Source organism: Corapipo altera, unplaced genomic scaffold, assembly GCF_003945725.1.
Source record: "Corapipo altera isolate COAL_440 unplaced genomic scaffold, ASM394572v1 75, whole genome shotgun sequence".
Classification (NCBI taxonomy): domain Eukaryota; kingdom Metazoa; phylum Chordata; class Aves; order Passeriformes; family Pipridae; genus Corapipo; species Corapipo altera.
In genome coordinates this window covers 8,837,587-8,865,572 of record NW_020884887.1, presented here as the reverse complement: position 1 = coordinate 8,865,572, position 27,986 = coordinate 8,837,587, and the positions used below count along the sequence as shown (strand labels likewise).

Below are 27,986 nucleotides of genomic sequence, written 5' to 3'. Positions count from 1 at the left end.
CCATCAAGCGTTATTTTTTCCACAACATTTACCCTAGGGTATATCTCAACTGTGCTGCTCATTTTATGACTTCACAGAGGATGTGGTTATGGTCTGGCAGAAAGGAAGCTTTGCTGTAGATGGGAAGATAAAGCTCAAAGCACCTACGCTGCCTTTTGAACAACTTTTTTTTTTTTTTTAATTAACTGTCTTCCTTCTTGTGTTTCTTTCTTAGACGGGCACAGAGGGTAGAATTCTCATGTCCTGGGAGACAAACATTCTTGGCTCAGCCATGAATAACTGTGTGCTCCTGGAGGAACTGCTGATCAAAAAATCCCAGCAGAAGAGAAGGACTTCACCCTCCAACTTCAAAGTGCGCTTCTTTGTCTTAACCAAATCCAAGCTGGCTTACTACGAACAGCGCCACGGGGTATGTCCCTCATTTTGTCTCAGAGTAATGGAGGGAAGGATGAAATTTGTTAAAGGAAGGGAAGGGTGCTAATGGGGGGAAGGATGATCCTTTCTTAGATTTGATTAACTTTCCTGGTCCTTGCTACAGCATCGTTCAGTGAAAATTGCAAAGTGATCAAATGGGTCATTTAGAGCTTCTGATCAGTCAGTATTTGGTGGGTGTGGAGGAATAAAACTACTTTGCTGGTTTATAGAAAAGATTTAGTTTTGTTTTAGGAATTTATATGGGCTGTTATTACCAATGTTTGTAAGAGCTGCATTAGCCTGTGCCTGGCAGTTCTCATGGGAACAGGGATGACCTGGAGAGGCGTAATGAGAAGGTCACAAGTGTGCCCTGATTGCATCTGTGAAAAAAGTCATCCACAGATCTTCAGTCTCATTATTTTCTTCAGGGCATCAGACTAATGGCTGGTAGGAGGCAAGTCTTGCATTTTAAAATAAATTCAGCTGCCACGTGTAACATGTCTAGTCTTTGGAGTTAGCTTTGGAAAGGCTGTGATGATGAGATCCATTCTCAGAGTTTGTTTCCTCAAGTTTGCATTTCCCTGATTTGCTAAATACAAAGAAAATTAGAAGTCAGTCTGTGCACCCCATTGTGCTAAGTGTTCTGGTTAAGTGGGAATTATTTCCTTCTTCTATTTAGCTGGATGTTTACTGAGCCTTGTTACGTTTGTAAATAATATTGCTTGTTTTCCAACAGTCACTGAACATGCTGTTAATCCACTCTGTTTAGGAACTGTTACTGTAGGGCAGAGCAGAACTGGGGACTGTTCTGCCTTGCATCCAGCACTGGCAACTTCAAACCATCTAATCTTGCTCAGTTGCAGAAAATTAAGTAAAAACAGAACTCAACAAAAAACTATGATGTGCCCTCGTATTTTATCATAACCTAGTTGGGGTTGGATACCAGCTTTAAAGGTTAACAGCCATTTTTACCTGCACACTATTTCTCTCAAATAAGCCCAGTGAAATGTTTTTCTTGCTTTTATTTTATAGTCTGTGTTTCTCTTACCTCCATTTTATATAGGACACTATTCATTGCTGCATACTGTGACTATACATGGTTTGAGATTATCTTTGTCCGCTCTCCAAACTCTCATATTTTTCAAATGCCATTTTTTTTAAGATTTAAAATTCCATTATAAATATTCCACTTAATTATTCTGGGTTGAATTCTGAAAAGGATCTAGGTGATTCTGCTGTCGGTATTTAGAGAAATCTTCACAACTGGTTTTCTTTGGTGCTTTCTGATTCTTGGTGGACTTGAGATGAATTCACCACACACTCTGCCTAGATACTTTTGTGGAATCACAGTAGGTGTCTGTCAGCATCTTTAGGCACTGAAATAGTTTGGAAAATCTGACTTGGTGGGGCACAGATTTCACACACTATATGAATGTCTCTGGAAATTCTCCCTCCTAGTCTTTCGAAAGGTCAGCGAGGTGAGATGAGGGTTCGGTGTATTATCCACTTTATGTTATATATTATGTATTTTAAACATGCACATATTATACATGTGTGGACATGTGTATGTAAACACACATGTAACTTTAGAACCTCATGCACATTTGAGGGATGGTGAGTCTATTTGTAATCACAGGGCTGATTTTGCATTAAATGCTGATTTTTTTCTGACACAAACTGTCAAAATCAGTTTGTTACATGAATAGAACTTCACATGAAACAGGGAGAAAAGAATTTGTCCTATGAAATAATCCCAGAACTGATCCTTAGCCTGTTCAGTAGTCTTCCCTAAAATAGGACCATCTCGATGAGATCCCTGCATGGTCAGGTCATTGCTGTTCTGGAGAGGAAAACTTAGGGCAGCCTGTGCAGGCACCATCTTATTTTGTGCTGAGAACTGTGTGAACCCACAGCACTTGAGGTCACTGCTAGTGCCAGGAAGATTCAGATCACCCCTGTCCAGCTGTGGGCTGTGCCCATCCCCAGGAGTGTACCAGGGCCAGGGACCACGTGCAGGTGTTCAAATCAATGATCTGTAGTGCTCGTTTTCAGGTGCAGGCCCTGGCACAGGTTTAGCTCTGCTCCATGGGGACTCTCTCAGATGATTTATGGGGCTGGCAGGGATCAGCACAGGCTGTCACCATTGCCATCAGGCAGCTTGTATATGGTCCTCTGCTCTGGAGGTTTATGAAGAGCAGTAGGGACATCACTGTTCTCTGTCAGCAAACTGTCAGCTGCAGTGATGGAGAGGAACCTCAAGCATGTGGACTGATGGGGCCAGCAGATGTTTGGGCTTTTAATGTATGTATTTTTCAAGGCAAATCTCTGTGGATGTTTCCTCTGAGAGTTCTCAATGAGTTTCTTTAAGAATCCCTTACCAACCTGTCCAGTGGATTACTGTACTCAAAGTTCAATACTGTACAGTACCCACCTCTCCAATCCCTGATCAAAAGGTCAGGTAAAACAACTACTGAACTGCTTAACAGTTTCAGAAGTCCCATTGATTTCAGTTGGGTGACCTAAAGTACAGCATATGCTTAGGCATTAAGCCCAGGTTTACATGTTCTGCCTATATTTAACAGGGTTTAGCAACCAGTCCCTTTCTCTACATTTTGAAACTGTGGGTATAAAAAGACATTTAAGAGTTTATTGTAGCAGTCCAAAACAAGGAAGTAAATAGGCCAAAAGGGTAGAGGGATAATTCTGCAAATGATACCAAAAGCTGTAAAGACTACTGACGTCATAAAGGCAAATTTTTGCAATAACTGTAATGGCATTTTTGTTGTAATTTTCATCTTTCTGCTGTAGCTGACAGAGAGCACTGTTCTCCTCAGGGGCCAAGCACACAGTCACCCTTAATGTTAATAAAAGATATTTACATGTCTCATTAGAAGAACGAGCCCCCAATAACTGACAACAATAAGAAGCTGTGTTTTCTGGAATTCATTATGCACTGCACAATGCAGGGCTGTCTTAACATAAAGCAAAGCCCTGATAACAGGCACATGTATTCAGCCCCCGCCTCTACTAAAATTCATCAGAACTGCCTTTATTATAGCATGCAAATCAATTCCAAAGGCAAAAAATATTTTTTTCCTGGTTTTATAGCTACTGTTCATACAAGTAAACCAGCACATGGGACTAATAATTTTAATTATTCCAACAAGTTTGATCTTCATTAGAATAATGGATAATGCAGACACTGTGACACTCTTGAGGTCCTGGTACACTTGCCATACTGCAAAAGAAGCAGAGAAGTCAAACCCTTTGGAGAGTTGTCTAGGACAGAATTCCAGTGTCCTTACTTAGACTTAGCAAAAGCACTCTAAGCTGCTGAGTTCCCTGTATCCCATTCACCCAACAGTCTGTGGTGTTTGGTAAACTCTTCAGGATAGCAGACAGGAGCATGAAGAGAGGTAGTTTAGTATTTCAGATGCTAAGTAGAGGTTCTTCCATAGTGTTCAGCATGTCACATTTCTATCTGGATGGAGACAGTCAGTGACCAGCATCTCTCCCTGTGTTTCAAGCTGGCTTCTGAAGTCTAAAAGTGGCACAGATGCCTGAGGCTGATGCCACACTCAGTGAATAGGCCACTGTCTGCTGGGCTGGTACCACACCAGTACTCTGCCATTACACAGAGCTGCTCATCTTGGCACGGCTCAGACCTGCAGAGTGCTTGGGTCTGTCTGCATCAACTATGGAGAAGAGCTCCATGTCCCTACACCACAGTTTTTCCTCTTCAAAAACGGGCATCTTGCCGCATACAGGCATTCTGAGGAGTATTTCAGGGCTGGGAAAATTTCACCTAACACCTGGGAAAGTCAGGAACATAAATATTTTTAACTTTTATATCTTCATGCACTTGTGGATTATTATTAGTCCAACTTTTAAAGGCAGCAATGAAAGGTACCCACAGAAAAGGCCAAGTTCTCTTTTCATTTACATCAGCACTATTCTTCCTACAGTGGTCAGATGCTCAGGAGGTCACATAGCATGAGTCAGCCTTGTCCTGGGCTCTTTCATTCACATCTTTGATACTCAGATATAAAGATGTCACTTCAGTGTGCCTTGAAATTTGCTCTCTCTTCTTCCAGGAGAACAAACGAATAAACTTGGCTGGTAAGCCTTTTATCAGCATCCATAAAATTCCTCTGTTGCATTATCTACACCTTTGGTTGCTTGCAGCACTCCAGCCACCCACGGGAAGAAAAGCCGCGCGTTATTCCTTGGTCAAACTGTCCCTTTTACTTTGATTATTCTACACCGAATCCAACCTGTCCATCCTGCCCTGGAAAGGTTTTTTTCCTTAAAACTCTAATGTAAACAGACTAAAACTTTTCTTCTGAAGATTTCCATTCTGGTCTTCTCGTTAGAGTGACCATTCATACCGTTTCTCACTGCTTTGTGTATTCAGAATACCCGAGCAGTCATGAAGCTACAATCCTCATCTAAAGTGAATTTAATTATAGTTTAAAAGACTACCTTCCAAATAAATACATCTGACTAGATACATCATTCTTCATAACTTGTCATGTGTTTATTAACTAGTACTGTTTGATTGCCAGATTTTGCAATGCCATTTGTCTTCTGATGCATATCTCCAACTAATTTATTAACAATAGACATATCATGCACAAAGAAGTCAGGCTTGGCATCTGCCTGCAATGAATTTTTATGTAATAAAGTCAATACAACTCTAAATAAGATGGAGACAAGGTACAAACCTGTGCCTAATGAATCCTAACAGAATCCTCTAGTAAATATCTGTAAATTTAAAATTAATTTTTTAATAACCCAAATGGTACTATTGGTACTGAGGGAGGATAAAGTTGATATTGTTTATCACAATCAGCCTAATTTCTATTGTGAAATCACAGAATCTTGGTAGTACTGGTTGAAGAACACTTCTTAAATTAATTTAGTTGGATTTCTTGCTCCGGGCCAGGATGAGATCAACGCTCAGAGCAGGACTGTCACACCACCTACAGAACAAGGTGGCTGTAACGTTGACTGGCCACTGCTTCAAAGCCAAGGACAGAGATTTCACATCTTTTGGCAACCTGTTCCAATGCATCCTATCAAGTGCTTTTCTGGATATTTACCATCTATTGCAGTTCTCATTCACCGCTGCAGCACGACCCAGGGTGGGGATAATGTCTAGACAGGATTGCCATAAGCAAAGTGCAGGTTGTCTGTCTGGTGTCTATGGCCTTTTTAACTCTACAAATGTGTGGTAAAGTCTGGTAATAAAAACATCTCCTTCTTGCTGGAATAACTAATTTTATCTTTCAGAATATCATTTTAATGGTTTTTTTTTTGTCCAGTTCTGCTCCTACTAGATCTTTGTCTATGTATTTATTGTCCTTTAATTTTTGAAGAATTTTTTTTAAAATTGCTTCTGAGAAATGTTTTCACAACAAATGTCAGATACTTCCATTTTATTTAAGTTACAAAACTCAAATCTTTCTTCTGTTGGAGAACAACAACCTGTGTTTTCTTTTATATCTTTAGCAAGGAAGAAATTACTTTAATTTGAATATATGACAATAAATATGTGGTTTCCTAGTAGTTACTTTTTATTTGACTTTTCTATTGTGGTCATTTTTTGCTTCCAGTGCCTTTGACTTCGCTTTATATTGCAAACAACATTATAACTTATATTATTGCAATGCCTGCCCGTTGCTTTATACTCTCATCCTTTCTGACTGATTTTTAATTTTGACCTTAAAGCTTATACTATTTTTAATTAAAAAGTCCTGTCATATAGTTAATTTAACTTCCTTTCTTTCACTGAATCCCTCATTCACTGCAATCCACTCCTCCCAGTCATTGCTGGAGTCAAGAATAGCTTTGAAGAAACTAATACAGTATTCAGTAGTAGTTCCATGTGCTCTTATGTAACATAAAAGGCTTATTTCCATCATATTAGAAAGCTCATTTGAAAGCCAAGAATCATAATTTTTCCCCTTCTGTTTCTTGATGATGACATTGATTTTCCTGTCAAACCACTTGTGCTGATAGTAGGGATGTGCACCCTGATAACCATCTCGGATGAGACCTGAGGCAATGTGAACTGGAAGGAGCTTTGTTCGATCTCAAAGTGGGAGTTCAGTGAAAATAAGGATGTGTGAAGGCCTGGGATGGGCCAAGAGAGTTTAATTTAAGTACCTGAGAGTATAAAAGTGTGACTGTAGACTGTATCAGAGGTCCATAAGCCAAGTGACCTGTCTCCAGGAGTGGTCATACCTGCCCTTTAGAATAAAACTACAAAAATAGGCTCAAATGTTTTCCTGGAAGCTGATAGGGAATAATTTGAACTTCTTTAGCCTTTTGAAGCTGAGAGATAGCTCTCTCAGAGACTCTTCAACTTTTCTCTTTTTAAAATCATTTTGAAATCACCCTGAATTATTCTGAAGACAAGCATTTTTATGGTGGGATTTGCTGGGTTTTTCCCATTTTTTGTCACCCTGAGCTCATTGTTCTCGGTGATGTCCAAGAACATGTGCTAAGCCAGGAGCAGCCGACGCCAATTCCCAGCAGTGACTGTGTCCCTTTGATCTTCAGAGCTGGGGGGATATTTAAAATAAGTTACTGTGCTCTTAATAGCAACATCATTACATTGTTGCTTTGTTACTTTAGAGGTGCACCCCTGTGGGCATTTCATCCACAGCTCTGGGCGCTGGGAACTCGAGAGCCCTCTCTTGTTTTTACTTCTGTTCACTCAGCCCTAATCAGCTGAGTGAAAAGGATTTCTGTTTTGCTTGTTTTTTTTCTGTACTGTTGCTGCCTGTATATCAACAGCACAGGTGTTTCTGGTCTTAAAAGCAGTGGGGTTACACAGGCACAGCTGACAGTGTAACTTGACTCCATAGTCTTCGTGAGAGGTGATAACATACATGAAGGAGAAAAAAAAGTGTGAAGGTTCCAGGTTGAATTTACAGCACTAAAGTTCAGTAAATCCACTTTTCTATGCGGAAGTGAAGCCAAAGGGCAGCAGATACCAAGCACCGTGTTTCCAAATTTTAGAAAGGGAGTCGATTTTCATGAAAAAAAAAAAAATAGTAAAAAGACACACGTGAAGTTCTACCTTCATTCAATTCCTGCCCAAGGGTAGTTGCAGTTCCTCTGCCCTCTGAAACTAGTTCATGCCCCCTCCTGAGCCCATTTAGACCTCTCCATCACACCATGGTGCACATGTACCACAGCACAGAAAACAGCAGGATAAAGCTACACGGGACAGTAGAGCGACATGGTTAAGTCATATTATTGTTATTGCTAATTTGTTGTTGCTGTGTACAGTTAACATGTCATTAGTGAGAGCTGTGGATAGAGACCTAGGGAGCATTCCCTGTGCCAGTATAAACCCTCTGCAGAGGTACTTTAGCCCCCTTAAGGCCAGTGCCTGCACAGATGTTGAAGACACTGCTATTGCAGCACAGCAGTCTCCCATTGCTATAAAAATTCTCCACTGTGCATGTAAGGTTCTTTTGACACTTACAAACCCTTTATTCTAGTGGCACTCAGAAGTCCAATCTTTTGCTTTTTGTTTTTTTAACCCTCTCTGTTTTTGAGGGATTGAGCACTGGAGGGACTGTTCCTGAGCACTGGAAAAAAAAAAAAATAACCTGTCTTGGTTTCACCACCTCACCATTTGCTGCCTCTGTCCAGGCTGCACACTGAGCCCAGCTGGAGCCAAGGGACAGGGAGCAGGTGACACAGGACAAGCAGGTCATGCCAAGGTCTAAGGCAAAGACCTTTCATCTACTTAATTGCCAATTAAGTATTGCTCCTTTTAGTCAAGACAACAAATGAAAACAGGGAATGAAGTGTGGCTCAGATTCTTCAAAAAAAAAAAAAAGATGCTACAAAGAGGGTAATTAAATGCTTTTATTGATGGAAAAGTTTTTGAATTTGAGCTTATCAAGGACTGGAATTTCCTACCTTGCTCCACCACATCTATAAAGTAGTTTTCCCCTACCCTCCTACCAAGGGAAAATGTCCAGCTGTAACTGGGGAGCAACGGGCTCATGAATATGCTTCGTGGTGGGAAAAAGGACTCGATATGCAGTGAGGACACAGTGGGGTTGCAGAGGGGACTGTGCTCCTCTCTGCTGTGAGGTGCCAGGCTGGGCTGGGAGGACCAGCCAGCATTGCACAGGAAGGGACACGCAGGAGATGGGGATGAGGTGCAGGGAGATAGAGATGAATGCAAACACCAGTGGTGCCAGGCAAGGAAAGCCAAACAGAGACATGGACAGCCCTTGGTAGTGACTGCTGACGAGGAGGTTGGGGCCACATAAATCTTGATTTCTTTGTTTTCCCCTCATCAGCACAAAAGAAACAAGATACAAGTTGTTACACAACTTTGGAACGAAGTCAGCTTTATGAAACATGGCATGCTGCCTTCCTGCCAGAAAATGCTGCCTTGGGTCTCCTCCTGTGCTCTTTGAGATAAGGCTCTGCCCTCCCCTGCCTTAATTCTCCCTGGCATTTGGCCTTCCTCCCTTCCCTCTGCTCCCAGCACTGATGGCTACATTTTTTGGCAGGGCCCTTTGATAAACACAGCGGGGTTCAGCAAAACCTTTAATCACCCACCGAGAGCCCTTCAACCTCAAGGCTCGGTGAAGCACATTTCATGAATGTCCTTCACAAATAGCAAGAGCAAAGTGTTAGCCTGAAAGCAGCAAATTCCTCACACTGTACAGCCCCATATCTTACAAGATCTGGTACACTTGTGAAGCCGTGGTCAGGAAGTGGCATTACGTGCCGATCTATGTCACCTGCAGCGGCCACTGATGGCCCCCTGCCCTCTCACCATGAGCTCCACGTCCCTGCTCCTTCCCCTGCCCAAGACCACGAGCTGGTGAGAAGTTACACATTTTGCTGGAAGGCAAAGCTGCTGTGAATGGTTGGGTAGCAGTGTTGGTGGTTGGTCTTAGCATGTGACAGATGCCGGGCAGCTTATTCCTCAAGCAAACACAGTGAGATGCCTCCTTGTGTTGCACAGCAGAGCTATGCCAATTTTCCCATGGCCAATTGTCCCAGTGTCTAAGGTAAATAGGGACCATTGGGGTTATCTAGTTTTTGCAGGAAACACAAACTAAAGGATTAATCAGTGAAGGAGCTGCTGGAGCTGTGTGGCAAGAGGGGATGAAGTACCAAAGGTGAAGCCATCAATGAATATGGCTTGTGAACCCTTCAGAGCTGTTAGCTCTCCTTCCTGGAATTGCCATATTGCATATAATGGACCAAAAGAAATAAAATGAGATGGGCTAATCTGCAGCACATGTGCTTCTCCTCATGGGACAGCAGCCTGCCCTGGATATCTTTCCACACATGGTACGCAGTAAGACCACTGAGGTTTTTCCTGACCAACCATCTACCTAATTATACTCTGGGCAGACTGAAAACAACAAATGGAGATCTGTCAGTTGTTTTGTCTCACTCTTTTAGGAACAAGACTCTGAGGTTTTTCAGAAACCATTTTTAAGAGGCTTTTCCTCTCCCTTCCCTTCCAAGTGGCCCAGTTACTTTTGTTGGATTAAAGTGCAGTCAAGCATTACAAAAGTAGGGATATGTTTAGTTTCCAGCCCAGGTTCTAATTTGTGAGTGGTAATTCCAGTTGTTTGTCCTTCTACAGGACTGTAATTGCTTTTTATCAGCAGAGTCCCATCTGCTGAGGATCTGCTGGGCAATGCCCTGGCTGTGAGATACGCCCTGATATTGTGCTGCAACATGAGATTATGAGGAGCTTCCATTCCTGAATTATGTGATTAAAAGGAACACAGTAGGTGATGAGAGCTGCAGGACAACTACACAAAGCTCCTTGAGAATGCTGGACCCTGTCTTTAATCAGAGTCCAGAAAAGTATCAACAAAAACCCAGTCTGCAGGGAAAGAGCAGAGCCTGTGACTGGCACAGCATCGCTTCCTAGAGCCTCAGAGGAGGAATGCATGTGGTTAAACCCCGGGACTTCAAAGGAATAAGATGAAGGAGGGTTCAATGCTAGCAAAATTGAAGGTTTTTATAGGATATAAATGGCTTTGTGTCTCATCAAAAGGGTAGAAGTCCCAGTGGCGGAACAAATGATAGAGGAGGTTTTGGAGGAGAGACAGAGGAAGCCAAGTCTGAAAGAAAAAAGTGAATAGATAAGACTGAAAGGAAATGGATGGCGAAAATGGGGTGCAATAAGGTCTTCTAAGGCTTTCCAATACTCTTGAGAGTTAATAGGTATTTCCATTTTCTGGAGCTTTAAAGCCTTGGGTTTATGATATAAAAGAGAGAGACCCAGAGAGACCTACACAGGCAGTTGTTGTCTGCAGGAGACAGTCCTGGCAGTAAATCCAGAGACACTGGTTAATCTGCGAGCAAAACCAAATACAAAGACCCAAATGCACAAGCAAAGTTCAGCAAGAGCAATGTGAGACCACACTGTAATAATTTCCTTCTCTTGCCTCAAGTCCAAGTATACAAAAGCAAAACACCCAGCCAGTCATGCAAGAATGAGGTTTGAGGAGCCTTGAGGCCTCTCTGTTTCGAGGCTGTTTGACAGCACACTGTGGCAAACCTCACCCCATCTCCAGAGTCATCAGCTGCTTCCCTGTTTTAGGATGAATGTGATGATGTAAAGTAGCAAAGGAGCAGCAGTGGGGGTCAGCACAGTGATGGGGATGGCTGCTGCCAATGGGGCAGAGCTGCAGGGTCGTGATGATGGAGGGAGCAAGAGGCAAGAGGGAGCTGGAGAATGAAAGACACACAGGGTTGGGGTCCAAGGTAGGGTAAGAATGTTGATGAAGTCTTGCTGTCTCTGAGTGATAACCTGTGACAGGCACAGTGGAGCAGCTGAAGTTCACTGACAGTCACCTGTGTTTGAAAAACAGACGGTTTGCAGTGTGTTGGTGTTCTTAGGTCTCACCGATTTCCGTCACGGTGTCCCAAAGTGAGCTGGGAGACAGCTAGTGTTTAATCCCTACTGAAAATGAATCAAAACAGGAAACCCAGCTGGTTAGCTTGCCTCTGAAGAGCAAATGCATGTGTAGTGAATTCTGCAGAAGCATCAGATACTGAGCCTCAGCTCCACTCCCACCCACTGTGTGCAGGCATCACCTCACCCCTCTCTTGCAAAAGCTCAGTGCCACTGGCCAAGGAGCTGTAGGGTGAGAATCCCATAGGAAATAGGTACTGAGATAGCTGGGATGTTTGGATGTCTTTTCTTCACAGACCCACTCCTAACTGCCCATACTGTGATCAAGGTATCTGGCATATGCGAATAATAACACAGCAGAGGCTGCCAGAAGAAGAGCTCTGTGATAAAGTTTTTGAGGATATTTATTTCAAAATTTCCTGTTATTTTTTTCTTAGCTGAAAAGCCAGACAAAACAAAAAGAGAGAAGTGTTGTGGTCTTTGGAAAACAGATGCGGTAAAAATGTACATTTTCGATAAAATGCATAGTTTTGAAATGCTCAGTACCCAAACTTTTTTTAATAAATTATTTATTGTTTTCTATCTTTTCAGTATGAAAGAGTAGTGTTAGTAAACTGAACATGTAAGGAAAACAGTTCTTTTTGCTTAAAAGAGCACTTCATTTTGTTGGAAGAAAAAAGTAGAAGCTGAATTTTAAACAAAGCTTTTGACTGGTTCTCTAAGAATCCTCGTGCTGAAGTGAAGTATATATATGTGCATATATGTATGAGTATGAGCAAAATATGTAAGGTGCCATATATGAGATGCTTTGTACTTTTAAATGTCTTATATAATCAGTTAATTTGCTTCTGCTCCATTAAAATTAAATCTCCCACGGACATGACAGTCTTGTCTAATTATTCACTTAATCCACAATCATTAGCATCAACCAAGTGCTTTTCTCTGTCTTTTAGAAAAAAAGGACTTTGAAGGGTTCTGTGGAACTTTCCAGGATTAAATGTGTGGAAATTGTGAAAAGTGACATCATCATTCCCTGTCAGTATAAATACCCTTTCCAGGTGAGTCTGTCTGTTGACCACACTGATAGAGATATCATTTCTATATATTTCAATAAAATTCTCCCTGACAGTGCAGTTGTTAATGAACCCAACACCAGGATGAATAACAATGAAGGAAGAAAAAGCAGATTGAGGTTGGAATTGAACTGGGGAGTCAGAGTGTTACTACAAGATCCATAAACCCTTGCACTCATTGGTTTTAAATTGGAAAGGATCATTAGATAGAATGCTATCCCGTGTTTAACACAACATTCAGCTGTCCCCCTGACTCATGTTCAGAAAAAAAGCATCTTTCACATGGGGAATCCACTCAGGATTTTGTCCATTTTAGCTGTGTGGTACTGAAGCTGAATACACATGAAATGAGTGATTTTGGGCAGCTGCTTATGCTCATGGCTGTATCTTTGAGAGACCTGCTTACTGCATATTTTGAAATCTGCCTTTGATTGTCAAAACATTATACAGACCTGACAATAGGAGTGACTTTGGTGGGAATTATTTCTCCCTTTTTTCTATTTTATTGTTCTGTAGCATGCAAAGAAACTGCATCACTCTTCAAGGACTTCAGACTGAGACAGAAAATGTTTTCTGTTCTTTAGACAATAATCAATATTGCCTCATCTATATCTCTGCAGAAGCTTTAAAAATCAGCTACTGTCTTGTAGAAGCCTCTGTTTAAAGACAGTGGTCAAAGTTTTTTTAAGCATTTGTGAATCAAATGAGCCCAGGTCCCATTTGGCATGAAATTGCTGAGCTAAACATTGAAACAGAACTGTAGATTATGCATTACATCAAATATTAGGCCCAAATATAGTAATTCGATTCAGTTTCTGATTCATTTCCATTCTTGTGATGATTTTACTCCCTGGTCTGAAACTTCACAAGCTTTCTGTATTTCTCTCATTTGTTTGTTTGTACTTAAGCCAAGTTGATGAAAACGGCTTCTGGATTGCTCATTGTTCATCTGCTCCAGCTTCTTACCTCCCCTCTATAAACCTACTGAAAGATATTAAAAACACTGAAAAACAATAGTATTCAAATAATCTCCAGGGACTTGCTTGAGATTTATACTGACACACAAAATATTTGGCTCTTAGATCTCAAGTGAAGGTACCTTATAAGGAATTGCTAAAAAACTCCATTTTCCCAGAGAAATGGAGTTTTAGAAGGATAAACTGCAGCCAGTGAGTAATGGGCTAAATCCTCTGCAGGCTGGAATTGCTCCATCTCTGTTGATTTCACAGGCATTTCTTAACAGCAAAAAAGTGATCTAAAACAGTGCTTGTCTAGAATTCTTTCTTGATAAGAATTTCCATTCCATTTTAAATAGCAAAAAGTCAATGAGCTTAAGAGATGCTTCTGAACAGACCCTGTCACTCCACTTCCCCACATCATCATTTTGTGTGTAACTTGTTGGTAAGAGGGCTGCTGCCTGTTTCCTTTGGTGACTCCATTGTGCCCAGAGTATCTGGGATTGCTTCTCATGGCTGGCTCCCTTCTTTACTCCCCTCTCCAGATCGTCCACGATAGCTACGTACTCTACGTGTTTGCACCCAACCGTGAGAGCCGGCAGAGATGGGTCCTCACCCTGAAGGAAGGTAATAAAACCCCTGTGCCCACCTACTCGTTGAAGTTACTTATGTCTGACCAGTTTTCTCACAAGCTATAATGCAGAGGAAATGTGCAAGAGGAGTCAATGTCTCGTATCTGAGCAGGCAAAGTGGTAATGGGTTATAAACTCAAACTGCTTGTAAATTTGGTGGGTGTGTTTTCAGCAGCAGTGGAAAATTTGGACAGGGAGTGCTTTATTTGGGGACCTTCTCAATGTCTGTAAGTGTTTGAAGGGAGGGTGACAAGAGGCTGGAGCCAGGCTCTGCTCAGTGGTGCCCAACAACAGGACAAGAGGCGATGGGCAGAACTGATACATGGGAAGTTCCACCTGAACATGAGGAAGAGCTTCGTTCTTGTGGAGTGACCGAGCACTGGAACAGATTGCCCAGAGAGGCTGTGGAGTCTCCCTCACAGGAGAAAGTCCAGAACAGTCTGGACACAATCCTCTGCCCTGTGCTCTGGGATGACCCTGCCTGAGCAGAGAGGTTGGACCAGATGAGCCACTGTGGTCCCTTCCAACCTGAACCATCCTGTGATTCTGTGATTCTGTAATTTGAGGTTTCTTATTCAGCAAGAGACAAGCATTTTACTAGGGCTAATTTTTTTAAATAATCCTTTCTACATAAAAGATTTTTTGCCTCTTATTAATAGATTTTTTTTGTTTGTTTGTTTGATGACAATCTTTTTAGAGAATCATGACTATAAAGAAACATTTTTGCGGGCAGCTTTCATTTCCTGTTCCCCTCCTGAATTGTGCTGTGGTTCGCTACCGTGGTGCTGAAGGCACAGCACCGAACCACTGCAGGCAGACACGAAGCACAATGCTTGATGTAAGGGTGGTGTTACTTAGTTACATGAAACTGCACCAGGCTTCTGTCACAGCTTTTTCCTGCTTTATAGCACGAGCTGCTGTATTGTCCCCTCTGAAAACATTGGGCCTGATGAAGGTGTTATGAAATTCATGCAATTGACTCTTTCAACTAGTTATTCCTCTTCTGGAATGCACCTGCTCCAAGCTTCTACTTCATCACCTCTTCTCATTTAACGTTTTGAGACTGTCCCCTCCCTTGGACAATTTGAACAGTCTCTTGAAACAGGCCTGCAGAATTTTTCTATTCGTGAAAGTTATGATTACAGATAGAGAGCCTGAGTTTAAAAAAAGAAGAATTTTAATCACTTATCCAGATATTCAAGACTGGTATTTACAAGTGCAAAAAATGTTTAGTGCTGGTGAATGCCAGCTTGTACAGCTCCTTCTGAACACCAAGACAAAATAGCAAGTGTGTTGGGAATCATCAATACATGGCCTGACAGGTTTTATTTCTTTTTATGTGACCTTCCTTCTCTGGTTTTGGTGTTTTATCGTTTTACATAGGGTCATACTGGTAGGATTCTGTTCTACCACAGTAGAGAGATAAGGGCTCCACCACCACCTGGGAGGCTGCTCCTCCACATTGATGGTGGCATTCACTCCTTCTTGGAGAAAAGAAAAAAGACATTAATGGAGGAGGTTGATAATGTTCACCAAAGCTTAGTTTGATAAGAATAAGAAGTTTCTTTAAAGCGCAGATTATTTCCATTTAGTTCTAGATGTCTTTTAGAGCTGATGTGGATGCAGACAAATTAATTTTCCCCCTTCTCCTTCCCTTAATGTTTTCCAGAAACTAAAAACAACAACAGCTTGGTTTCAAAGTGTCATCCAGATTTTTGGTTAGATGGCAAGTGGAGATGCTGTGCTCAGACAGAGAAGATGGCACTTGGCTGTGTGGAGTATGATCCCTCCAAAAATGGTATGGGATTTGTTAAGACCATCCTGATCTTGCAAACATTTATTCCTAGCAAAAGTAAAGGATCAAATCTGTCTTGTATAGAACATCAAAAAATATGGTGTTACATTTCCATCAAGAAACATGTTGCTGCAGGACATCCTATTTTGTTCTAACCATATTTCCTCTGTGGCTTCAGTGGCCAAGAGTAATCCTGACTTTGTCTCTTGAAAACACATAAAACTGGTAAATCGTTCCTCACCCAATAAACTTTTGTCTTGTATCTGAGTGATTCCTTAAGCAATCTGACCCCCAGTTTCAAACCCCTGCTGTGTGGCTGAGATTCACTGTGTAGGCTGAGATTCAAGAGTCCAAGGCTCGCTATTCACTGGGTTTGTATCACTTGTATCCATTCATTACATTGATGGTTTCTCCACTGGTTTTGTCCTGATTGACTTCAAATTTTCTTTCTTGATTTAATTTCAGCCTCAAAGAAGCCTCTTCCTCCCACTCCTGAAGATAACTGGGTGAGTGCAGTGAGGCATGTTAAGCTGTCCTTAGTGTCCTGTCCTGTGTGATTAACTATCAGTGGGAAATGTGTCCTCATTAAGGTTCACAACAGTGCAGTGACCTAGAATTTCACCTGTGATAACATTCCCTGGGCATTTTCTGTGCAACTGAAATTTTTATATGAAATTCATTGTTTGAAAGTGGTAAAGATTCTCACATTGCCACCATACCCCACTAGATGCCCTGGAGTGCTTTCCTAGCCTTGAGGCTTTTGAGCCCAGAGGACACCAGTGCTGCCAGGAAAATATCATTTTAGAGAGTATGCCACTGGTTTTTATGAATATCATGAGCCTTTTGCCTTGTTTGTGCAGGAATTGTTTCTATACCCCAAGGAAGCCTTGGTCATAGCCATATATGACTATGAAGCCCAGAATCCACAGGAGCTGACTTTACAATATAACGAGGAATATTATGTGATTGACAGCTCTGAAGAACATTGGTGGCTGATTCAAGATAAGAATGGGTAAGTCCCTTTTCAACAGCCAGTTTACAAATCCTTTCTAAATCCAATTTGTTCTTCCATCAGCACACATGCTGGCCCCTTGTTCGACTTTTGCAGAGTGTCTTCTGACATACAGGGAAAAAGTGATGGAAGGTTATTTAGGTTAACTGTCTTCCCTTTAATGTTGCTTGTATTCAGGCAGCTGGAGAAAAGTCAATTTAAAAGAAATAAACAGTCCTTCTCTCAGGCTGATATTTGCTGTGATACACGTAGGGGAAAAAATTGTGAAACTCCCCAGAAGTTTAGAGGTGCAATCAGTTGTTTTCTTCTCCAGTAATCCTGCTAAATACAAAACAACCAGCACTGCTATCATGCAATGAGCAGGCAAATCTTTCAAGGCTGACTCCTACAGACACAGAGAAAATCCTGTCTGTCAGCACACTCACACTGTGTTGCATCTCAACAGGCACGAAGGCTACGTGCCAAGCAGCTACCTGGTGGAAAAATCACCCGAGAATCTGCAAATGTATGAGTAAGTTGTGCCTATGTTTTTCTTGTACCTCTGAGTGCCCTGGATTTGAAGCTCCAAGCCTCAAATGCCCCTACTCCGGACCACATGTCAGTGCTGGCCCTGGGGACACTCAATTCAGCTTTTCAGCAGAAACTTTCCTAGCCTGGAAACGCTGACTCGGAGTCTTCTGATGTTTTCAGGTGGTACAACAAGAACATCAGCAGAAGCAAAGCAGAAGCTCTCCTCAGGGATGAGGTAAACCAGTGTTATGTATGAGGTGGATGGGAAATACTAATTAATTAATGACAAATGAAGCCTGCAAGGGCTGCTCTGTGTAAGAGAGCTGAACCCTGGGTTCCTACTGCATTACTGGCCTTAGTGTGAGATGCCAGATAAAGGACCACCAGCACCACCCCCTTACCTCCACGTTTGCTGAGCATGGGCAGAGAGCTGTGCCAACCTGCTTTAGCCAAACACACACAATAGCTGTGGCTAGTAGAAAACACTGCTTCAGAACACTGTGTCAACTGAAAACTGTGATATTAGCTCATCTTTTCAGTCTCTGCAGGAGGCCTGTGGATGCCATTAGTTCTCTGAAAATTTAAGTGAAATCATGCTGAAATATTTTGGATGAAAGCCGAAAGTATGGAGTTTGTTTTTAGTTTTGTATGTCTGTGTGCATGTGAGCACACATCTTTAATTTTTCAGTTGAGCCAGAGTTTTCCAGTGAAAATATAAAGAATAAGCTTCTTGTTCAGATTTTCCACACAAACATAACCTCAGTTTTTAAATAAGCTCTTACACTAACAGGTGCCCCAAACAGAGCGTTGTTGCTTGGAACGACAGTATTTTATGGAAATAAAAGCGGTTTTGTGTGGTTTTAAAAGTTCTTCTAGCTCCTATAAACTACTACAGGACATGTCCACACACAATTTAATAAACTTATTTTTTCTCTTGGTCCTACCAGCACAACTTTTCTATGGCAACTACCCCCATGTGGCTGCAGAGACTTCTGGTTCAAAACTTTGCAACCCTCACAGCTTCCCCAAAAAATGAGGCCAAGCTTGAGAGTGATCTTCGGCCAGGCTTGGTGTCAAGTGAGAAATAAGGACAAAAATATAGCTTAAAGTAACTCAGGCAGGATGCTGTCACCAAAACTTGCCTACCTTCGATACTTGCCAGGGAGATGAGTCCTGAAGCCCTCACTGTGCATGATATAGATGCTTCTAGAGCAGCACAGAGACTCTTTTCAGAGCTTCCCTGTGCTGGATATTGCATTGTGCAGATACTGGAGCTGATCAGTCCTCTGGGAAGGTGGGAAGAAGTCCAAGGCAGGGTGCACGTGGTGGATTAGGTTTCCATGAAGTGTTGTGGGTGAGTAGAAGGCATATAAAATGGAGGAAACCTACCATGTAAAGCAAAGGAGGGAATGAAATAATCAGGCACTTGGGATGCCAGACGAAAAGCATCTTTATTTGCAAACAGAAGTAAAACGTGTTTTTATTATCAGTATATAGGCCAGTGCAGCAAAGTTCCATCAAAACTATGATGTTAAACCTTCTCCATTGCCATCGGATCCATCAGTGTCTGGCCCTGCGGGATCATGACCTATGAGATATGTTAGCATTGAGATGAGTAGAAAACAATCATAATGAAAAGTTAAAAAGGAAAATTGTTCTGTGAGTGCCAGAGTGCAGGAAGCTTTCCTACACATTTATGTTTAGATACTGGATGACTGGTGTACCCATGAAAGGGCAGCATCATGTCCAAGCTTTTCCCATTTGTGGTACATTGGTAAATTAGCTTTCATACACTCCCATATGGATTCTCTGGTGTTGGATAAACTGTGCTCTCATTCTGTAGCTGCTCAACAGAGAGCACTCAGAGGGGTTTGCCTTTCCACTCGGATGCACATTTCATTGAACACATGTTCTGTCAAATAGGGTTGAAGGCAATCAATGAGTTCAGAATTTCTAGGAGAGGCTTGGAGGGACAGAGAGGCACAGCCACATGAACTCAGCACAAATGCCTAACTCTCATTTCCTCTGAGAGCTCTGAGAGGAAACTGAGCTAAAAGCACACAGCACCCAAGAGACACCAGTGGGGTGTACCTGCAGGCCCTGGGCAGCCACCAGAGCTGTGTGTGGGACACACCAAGCTCTGTCAGTGGGCTGAGGCCCTTTTTTCCCCTACATGTTTAGCACATCCTCATGACTGAGCAGTAGACAGGGCTGAAATTAGCACAGCTTTGCCCCCAGCCTGCTTCTTTTTTTCCATTATGTCTCTAACCAGTTTTCTCTCCTTTGCTCCTGTTCCAGGGTAGGGAAGGTGCCTTCATGGTGAGAGATTCGAGGCAGCCTGGCATGTACACAGTCTCTGTTTTCACCAAAGCATTAAGGTACAGCTGAGCTCAGCAGCTTTTCACATCAATTACATCAATGAAATGGCTTCTGTGAGTGTGTAATCTCTGTATAGTTGTTTTGGCATTATAAAGAGAGAGCAGAAGGCTCATGAAAATGATAGAGGAAAACACTTCCAAAAAAGGCAGAGAGTCAGCTGCCAGTCACAAAGTGTTTTAAAGGCTCCACTTCTCCCTGCATCTAAATATGTGCCTATAAATAGTGCCTTAGACATCACTGGGATTGTAATTCTGATGAAATTGTCCCCGCAGCTGAAGTGTCCATGGGATCAACATGGACTGTGTGCTGGACTCATCAGAGGTGGGTAGCACAAGATTAGTGAAAGGGTTTCAGTAATGGGGCAGAAGTTTTTGTTTCACAAAGAAGAGGCGGAGAAACTTATACTTAACCCTGTCTTATCAGGAAACCTCAGCCTTTCTAGAGATGAGACCATCTATGAGTGAAAAGGAGAGCATAGAAGTACACAGACTTAATTAGCAACTGCACTCACTCCTTGCTCCTCTCCCATTCATTCCGGGGGAAGGTTTTCCCCTTTTCTCACTTGCTACTCTTCTGTTTATACCCCAGATTCCTGTCTTTTTGCTGAAACCTAGTTTTCCTCAAAGAAAACCTCCTCTCTTTCAGCACAGACAACAATCCTGTTATAAAGCATTATCACATCAATGAGACAACTGACTTTCCCAAGCGGTATTACTTGGCAGAAAAGCATGTGTTTGACTGCATCCCTGACCTCATCAACTACCACCAGCACAATGCAGGAGGTGAGTGAAGGCCAAAGCTGACCAGGGAAGTTGTTGGTTTACCCCATGCAGCCAGGTGGCTGTTTTGAGTGAAGGAAGGCTCCCAAGCCCTCTGTCCTCACAATGAAGTGTTAAATGGCATCACCTCTTCTTCCACTTATCCTGGTACTTGGATGGCAGAAAAATGACCATTTCAGGCCAGTTTCCACTTCCAGCATTACATCTTCACTCTAGCTGTCCTTCTAAGGCTGACTGTGGCCAACACAGATGCCATGACATACCATGGAGAGCCCTGGGGGTGGATCACCACTGCCAGGCCAAGCTACCTGTTTGAATTACACAGCAGGGCCTTCTTACCCTGGAGGTGATATATCCCTGGACTTTGATTTGACACAAAGTCAGGGACATGGCCAGGATCCATAGCCAGACATGGGAGTCACCAAAGACTCCCATCCCTACAGTACAAGAGCACTACAGGAAACCCTAGACTTCAAAAATACCCTAAAAATAAAAGGTATAATTTGGAAATTCATCAGAATTAATAGAGACTCACAGCTCACATTTGCTGACAGAGCAAAAATGAAAAATAAGCTGAAACTGCTCAGAATTGGCTTCCTTCTAACAGGCAGGAAATCAGTCTGAGCAGAAGTTCAGCTGCCCTCAAGTGGAGCTGAGAACTCAGTACAATAAGCCTTCTCTGAGTATCCAAACTGCCTCCTGGGGTAGTGACAGCCACACTGCCCATGGCTGTGACAATAACTGGGACCCCCCTTTCCCTCTGTCCCCCAGGTCTCGTCACTCGGCTCAGGTATGCGGTGTCTTCGTGGAGAAAGAAGGCCCCGATCACTGCAGGGCTGAGCTATGGTATGGTACCCTCATGACTATATGAGAATCACACTCCTTCCTGGTTAGCTGGCTGATCCTGCATATCCCCGTGGCTGTTGATGAATATTCATGTCACCATAGGCATAATAAATAGCTTTCTCCAGATCTTTACACTGCACTGTTCACTAGATTATCATCTTTGCCATTACCATTGGTAACTGACTGACCCGACAACGCAGGGCCTTGAGGGAGTGATGAGAACCCCAGGGTCTCAATGAAGTCAACATTAAATACTAAAATGAATGCTGAACAAAGGGGATGGGAGTGGGATCACAGCACAATTTGATGAAAGCTAAGTCTCTCTTGAAAGATGCCTCCATTTGAGTATTGTTGTCAACAGAATTTTGCCAGTATCATCCTTATTGTAATTCTTGGAGACATCAAAGAAACTCAAACCCCATGTTGTGCTCAGTAGTGCACATATGCATGGCAGAAACAATCCTTCCTGAAGAACTGGATAGACAAGACAAAGGAGGGGGAAAAGGGGATGTTGTTGTTCCTACTCTTGAGTATGACCTGCAGCATAGGCTAATCAAATGAGCTATCAAAGGTCAGACAGGCAATTTGAGGGAGAGACAGAAAGTCTCACACCATGTTCTGTCTCCCACAGAAGCTTTTTGTTTGACATCCTACTGCTCAATCCTTACTCTTTCTCCCTTACAAACAACAGGAAAATTGGTCATTAATGCCTCTGAGCTCACCCGTGTGCAGGAGATTGGCAGTGGTCAGTTTGGGGTGGTCTACCTTGGCTACTTGCTGGACAAGACGAAAGTAGCCATAAAGACCATCCGTGAGGGAGCAATGTCCGAAGAGGATTTCATTGAGGAAGCTAAAGTCTTGATGTAAGTAGCAGATTCGCCAAGAAAATCAGCCCCTGTGGGATTTGTAAGATTGAACTAAAGTGTTGGCAGGAATATGAGTGGAGAATTCAAACTTTGATTATCTGCTATGAGTCTAAATAGTAGAGACAGGTGAGCTCTGGCAGCTACAAAGGAAGGCAATTCAAAGTGTAGGTGAATTACTATGCTTTGAAGTCTATCAATATCCAGAATGTTCTTCCAGATCTCTGCTGCTCAAGAAGGCAGGGTTCATTGATAGTGCATTTTGGAAAGCAAAGTGGTTTTTGTCAAAAATAATTAGATGGAGAAATATCTTACAATTTGAGGGAAATTTTATTGAAAATCTTTACCTGTAGAAGTTTTTTTGCTTTGCACAACTGAATATATCCTCTTTGGTTTTATTGACTTTATTTGTATTTGTTGCATTTCCCTCCCTTCAAAGCAAACGGAAATTGATTTTATTTTTGTTTGATTGTATGATTTTCCATGCAGAAAAGTCTTTTGGTGACCATTATCATTGAAAAGGGATGATACTTAGACCTACTTGACATGAGACTTGGTCTACCCACATGCAGAGATGGCCTTTGCAGAGAGCAGGGTGCAGCACAGTGGCACATGGAGCTGTGTATTAACCAGTTGCTGTAAGAATAGAAGGCATTGAGCCAATTCTTTTCCACCTTCCCTCCCTATCCCACAGGAAGCTGTCTCACCCCAAGCTAGTCCAGCTTTATGGCGTGTGCTTTGAGAACACTCCCATATGCCTGGTGTTTGAGTTCATGGAGAATGGCTGTTTGTCCGACTACCTCAGGAGCCAGCGGGGCACTTTTTCAAAGGAAACCCTGCTGGGGATGTGCCAAGATGTGTGTGAAGGAATGACTTATCTGGAACAAAACTCTGTCATCCACAGAGACCTGGTATGTTGGTCCCACATAGACTTTTTCTTTGCTCCGGGTGGATGTTTTCCTGTGCTTTCTTCCTTCCTTAATTTCAGCTTCCACACTCCTCCTACGTATTTACAGGGGATCCTGTATCTGCCCTTATTGCAGAAGCAGCACCAATACTTGAGGGAAAAAAAAAACAACCCCTGGACTGCTGATTAATCTATTTCCCTTAATTGTGTTTGGGATAGAAGAAACAAGGCTATAAAGCTTTTCTTCCTTCCTGAGTGGACTCTTTTGCTCCCCAAGAGCCACAGTTCCTGAGTACTGACTCCTCTTCATGTCTAAAATCAGGGGAAAAAAAAAAAAGACCTGTTCTTGTGTAATTCATGTATAAACATGCATTGATGATCAAATAGTTTTAAGTAGGTAGTGTTCAATCAAGCCCCATCAGTCACTGTGGCTGTTTCACTAGGGAGCAAGGACTGTGAGTAGCTGTGGATATTTTAGGGTTTTTCTCTGCCCTTTCTGGGCAATAAGGGCCTGAAAGTCAGATTGATGGTTGGACAGCTTTTCTGGCAACTGGGACATGCTGTAAAATGTACTGAAAGCATAAGAAGCTTGGGGTTTTGTTCTCTTTGTATGGCACAATGTCTCTTTGATGCTCTTTTTTAAGCACTATCTGCTCTGCCAGGATAAAAGCCACCGCAGGTCAGTCTTTCAGCTCTGACCTGCTGCCTTTGCACCTTCTTTCCTTGTAGGCTGCCAGGAACTGTCTGGTGGGGGAATCCCAGGTGGTCAAAGTGTCCGACTTCGGGATGTCAAGGTAATGCCACTAAGGCCGCTCACGGTCCCTGCAGGGTTGTCATGGGATGGGGAGTTACTCAGTATTCTCCCTTCTTTTCCTGTTCCAGGATTGTCCTTGATGATCAGTATACCAGCTCCACAGGTACCAAGTTTCCAGTCAAGTGGTCTGCTCCAGAGGTTTTCTCCTACAGCAACTATAGCACCAAATCTGACGTTTGGTCATTTGGTAAGAAACTTGTCAAAATGGAAGAAATTCAACAAATCCCAGCTTAGAAAACTTAAGGGCTCAGTCCTTAAGTAAACTCTTCTAAACACTACATCCTCTGGATTCTAAGGGTGTTCTATAGCTGTGCAATGCTATATCATACCAAATAATGAACTGTGTTTCCTGCTGACACAGCAGGAGTGTCCAAGAAAAAGTTGGAGAGCCACTGACAAGATTACAGAGGAGAGGAGAGCAGAGCAGAGCAGAGGAAAGGGATAATATTTAGGCACTCCATCTCTCTGCATGTCAGTCCTAGGCACTGATTTCTCACTCAAATCCTCTGCCTTTCCAAGTTTGCTCTGCTGAGTCCATTTGCTTTATGCTGATCTGAAAATATAATTTCACTGCTCCCATTTCTCACCTCATTTCCTGCTCCCCAATGCATTGTTTTATGATTTGCGTCCATTCTTTGGTCTCCCTTCTGGACCCTCACAGATAAGAACACCGCTGTGTATTTTCTCCCCAAAGCCATAACAAAGGCTATCCCCTGGGCTGTAGATCTGGCACACTCATGGCTCTGGCCCCTCTCCAGCCAACATGCAAATCTCTGTTACTGCAGTGAATTGGGGCAGTGTGCTGTGCACAGCACACAGTCAATGGGGTGCCACTCAGCTCCAGGCCCAGCAGTAAATAATGCAGGATTATAACCTTTCCTAGTCTGTGCTTGTGAATGCTGTGCTTTCCTTGCTCTTTGCTGTGGTTCCCATCTCTTCTGCTGTGCCTGAAGCTGTGCACTCCTGGGGTGGGCTACGAGCAGCTTGGTGGGCACTGGGTGCTCAGGCCCACACAGCCTCCTTCACAAACTCAGCAGGGAGATGCTTCAGCAAGCACCATTCCTCTTTCCATGTTCCCTGGCATGTGGAGGAGGCTGTCAGCACTCACCATCTAATGACAAGGGACAGCTTTTGTCAGTGGAGCTATTGCTGACACCTCACAGCGAAGTGGCAGTGACACGGGGAGAGGCGCTACTTTGGTAAGAATGTTCTTCTGCTTCACAAATCGGAAACTGGCCTGTACACTGAGAGCCAGATGCTTCCAGAGAGGGTGCTCAGATTGATTTACAGTCAAGCCAAGCCGGGTGAAGTTGGCTTACTCCAGTTTCAGGTCTGAATGAAATATAGGTGAACTTTGCTTGTGTTGGTCAGTCCTTCCTTGTGAGATGTGCAGACAGTGGGTTGTACATCTGTCAGACTTGTTATTTCCCCATCCAGTGGGGTTTGCATAAGAGGATTCCTCATGGTCTCATGACTGTGAGCAGCTTTCTGCTCTGCTACTCTGCAGCCCATTCACCTCTTCTGCCAGGTCTGAAATCCTGCTGTGCCCAGGAGAACAAAATGGGTGTGAGAAGCTCCCAGTGCAGGAATCTGCACACTTGGGGAGTACAGCTACTTTGCTTATTCTTCAGTAGGGCCAGTAACATTGGTGTGGAGCTGCAGTCTCTTTGCATCTTCCTATTTGAAGATGTCAAAGATGGAAGCAGGCATAATTGAGCAAAGCTGAGTGTGCAACTGTGCAACTATGGAGTTTATTTCAGAACAGTCTATATATAGTCTGTCTCCATTTTCTAACACAATGTGAAAAAAGTTCCCTGCACTATGCTGGCTAACAGGAATGGAGAAGTTCATATTGCTTTATTGCTACTGAGTCTTGCCAAAATTAACAGCTTTGGGTACAGGACACACTGCAGGCAGGAACATCAGTGACATGTCTCTTGTATGTGATTAACTGGAAGCAAAAATAGATAAACTGAATCAGTGACAAAAAGCAGGTTCTCTTTCCCAGATTACACATCTGGATGGAGCACATGCACAGCATTCCCTCTTCACAGTTTTGGAGAAGACATGCTCTGCTTTCTGACACATAACACAGCATCTGACTCATGGGGAAAGACATCCCTGTGTGCTAGACTATGACAAAGTAGGATGCAGAGAAGTCAAACTGGTACTTCCACACATTCCAGTGCACAGCAGAGATCCTGGCTGGCATCGTAGAACTGTACAGCTGTGTTAGGGCCTGCCTGGTTTTTCAGATGTGTACTGAGAATCCAAGTGAAAACGCTTTTCCAAGTAGCTGACACCAAGGTTGCGCTGCAGAGAAGAACAGGTGGAAGGTGGCCACAAGTCTGCTGAGGATTTTATTTGCTTCTTTGTGATTTTTCTCATTTCTTTGCTTTAGGAGTGCTGATGTGGGAGGTCTTCAGTGAAGGTAAAATCCCCTATGAGAATCGCACCAATGCAGAAGTGGTGGAAGAAATCAATGCAGGATTTCGGCTCTACAAACCCAAGCTGGCCTCCAAGGCAATTTATGATGTCATGAGCCACTGCTGGAGGATGGTTAGTATTATCATGGGAGAGTCCTAGTTTCCAAAGACAAGAGCTTTCTTTCCCTTGGCTTAAGGGAGGAGAGAGAGGTGTACACATCACATGCTAACAAAAGAAAAAATCCTGGATGTGAAGCACTGTAGCTTTTATCTGCACAGCAAGCATACTCTGGTCTCTGCCTTTTATTTAATCTGCTGTTTCTATAGAGTGCATTGACTTCTCCAAGGAGCCCATGTAGTGCACCTAACTCAAGTTAATTCAAAAGTTTCCTTCCTAAGAAAGCTGCAGATCTGTGGGGCTGAGTTCTAACAGTGATGGTAAAAATGGCAGCCAAGTCATTAGAAGGTACTTAGTGTCCACGAGACAAAATTCACTGCTAATAGAAAAGAAACATTGCAAAGAAGGAAGCTGGTTCTTCCATTGGCTTTTTCTCTATAGAGATAGATTGTATTTTTATTAATACTCAGTTTCTTCACAAGATTTTCCTTGCTAACCCTGTCATTCCTCACAAGCTGACAAAAATGTTCTTCCTCTCTCTTCTCTCCCCTGCTCAGAGGAAAGACGAGCGGCCACCCTTTTCTCTTCTGCTGTTCCAGCTGAGTGAAATCTCTGAGTATGATCTGTAATCATGGCACTGTTCACTCAGCACAGCTGAGAGTCCTGAGAGAAGAGAAGACTGGATTTTCCCCACACAAAGCATTAACAGGAATCCTCTCACCATAAACACTTGCCATATGCCTGGGGAGAAGAGAGGGCAGAGGCTGGTACTTCCAGACAGACAAGATATCCCCGGGTCTTCCAGAGCCTAGACAGACACAGGCTTTGGTTTGGCCAAGAATGTGGTTTGCATCTTAAAAGCAGAAGCAGCAATTGAGCACAGAGTCCTGAACCACACAGTCCAGCAAAGGTATTTCTCCTGAAGATGCAGCCTCAAAACGAAGAGATCTGACATTGCTGTTCCAGTTTTGTGAACTCCCAAATGAAGGTCTTCCCTGGGGAAAAGAAAAACCTGTCTTTAACTGAGGAGGAACATTTAGACAGTGCAGAGTGCTATGTGTTTCCAGTCCAGGACAAGACAGAGTTCTGGGATCTGATTACCTGTGAAAGGTACAGGAATCTACTGCTGAACTGGTGTGTTCGGAAAAAAGGAGCTGGAGGGCTCACAAGGGAGCCATGAGGAAAAAACATGCAGAGTACATGCTCAGTGCACCAGTGATAATGAGAAGAGTTTTCTCATACTTCAAAGAGTAACTGAATCTCAGAGGTAAAGACCTTTCCATCTCCTCTGTGAACAAAGGGACTGATCAAAGAAAAAGTCCAATGCAAATGGACTGCCTGGGTTCTTTCTCCACAAGGAGTTCTCCATTATGTGGTGACAGCAGAAGAAGGTATAAACAAAATCCATCTCCTGGTATTTAAACTAAAATCTGTATTTCCACTGCAAGACAGAGACACTGTTTTGACATAACTGACCCCAAAACCAAATGTCTGGGTGTTGGTGTCCTGCAGAATTTGTAAATTTGTGAAGTGCAGGA

At 42.9% G+C, this 27,986-nt stretch overlaps 1 protein-coding gene across 1 annotated transcript; it reads left to right on the top strand.

Annotated features, from left to right (window-relative positions):
• Positions 1-171: 171 nt before the first annotated feature.
• ITK (IL2 inducible T cell kinase) lies at positions 172-27,395 on the top strand. Its single transcript, XM_027643373.1, has 17 exons — positions 172-409; positions 12,292-12,396; positions 13,913-13,994; positions 15,669-15,797; positions 16,260-16,300; positions 16,655-16,806; positions 17,252-17,317; positions 17,497-17,551; positions 19,615-19,694; positions 20,341-20,477; positions 21,246-21,320; positions 22,012-22,183; positions 22,878-23,094; positions 23,820-23,884; positions 23,973-24,091; positions 26,306-26,463; positions 27,006-27,395. The coding sequence occupies exons 1-17, from the start codon at positions 239-241 to the stop codon at positions 27,075-27,077; spliced, it is 1,896 nt and encodes a 631-aa protein (XP_027499174.1). The 5' UTR covers positions 172-238; the 3' UTR covers positions 27,078-27,395.
• Positions 27,396-27,986: the final 591 nt, after the last annotated feature.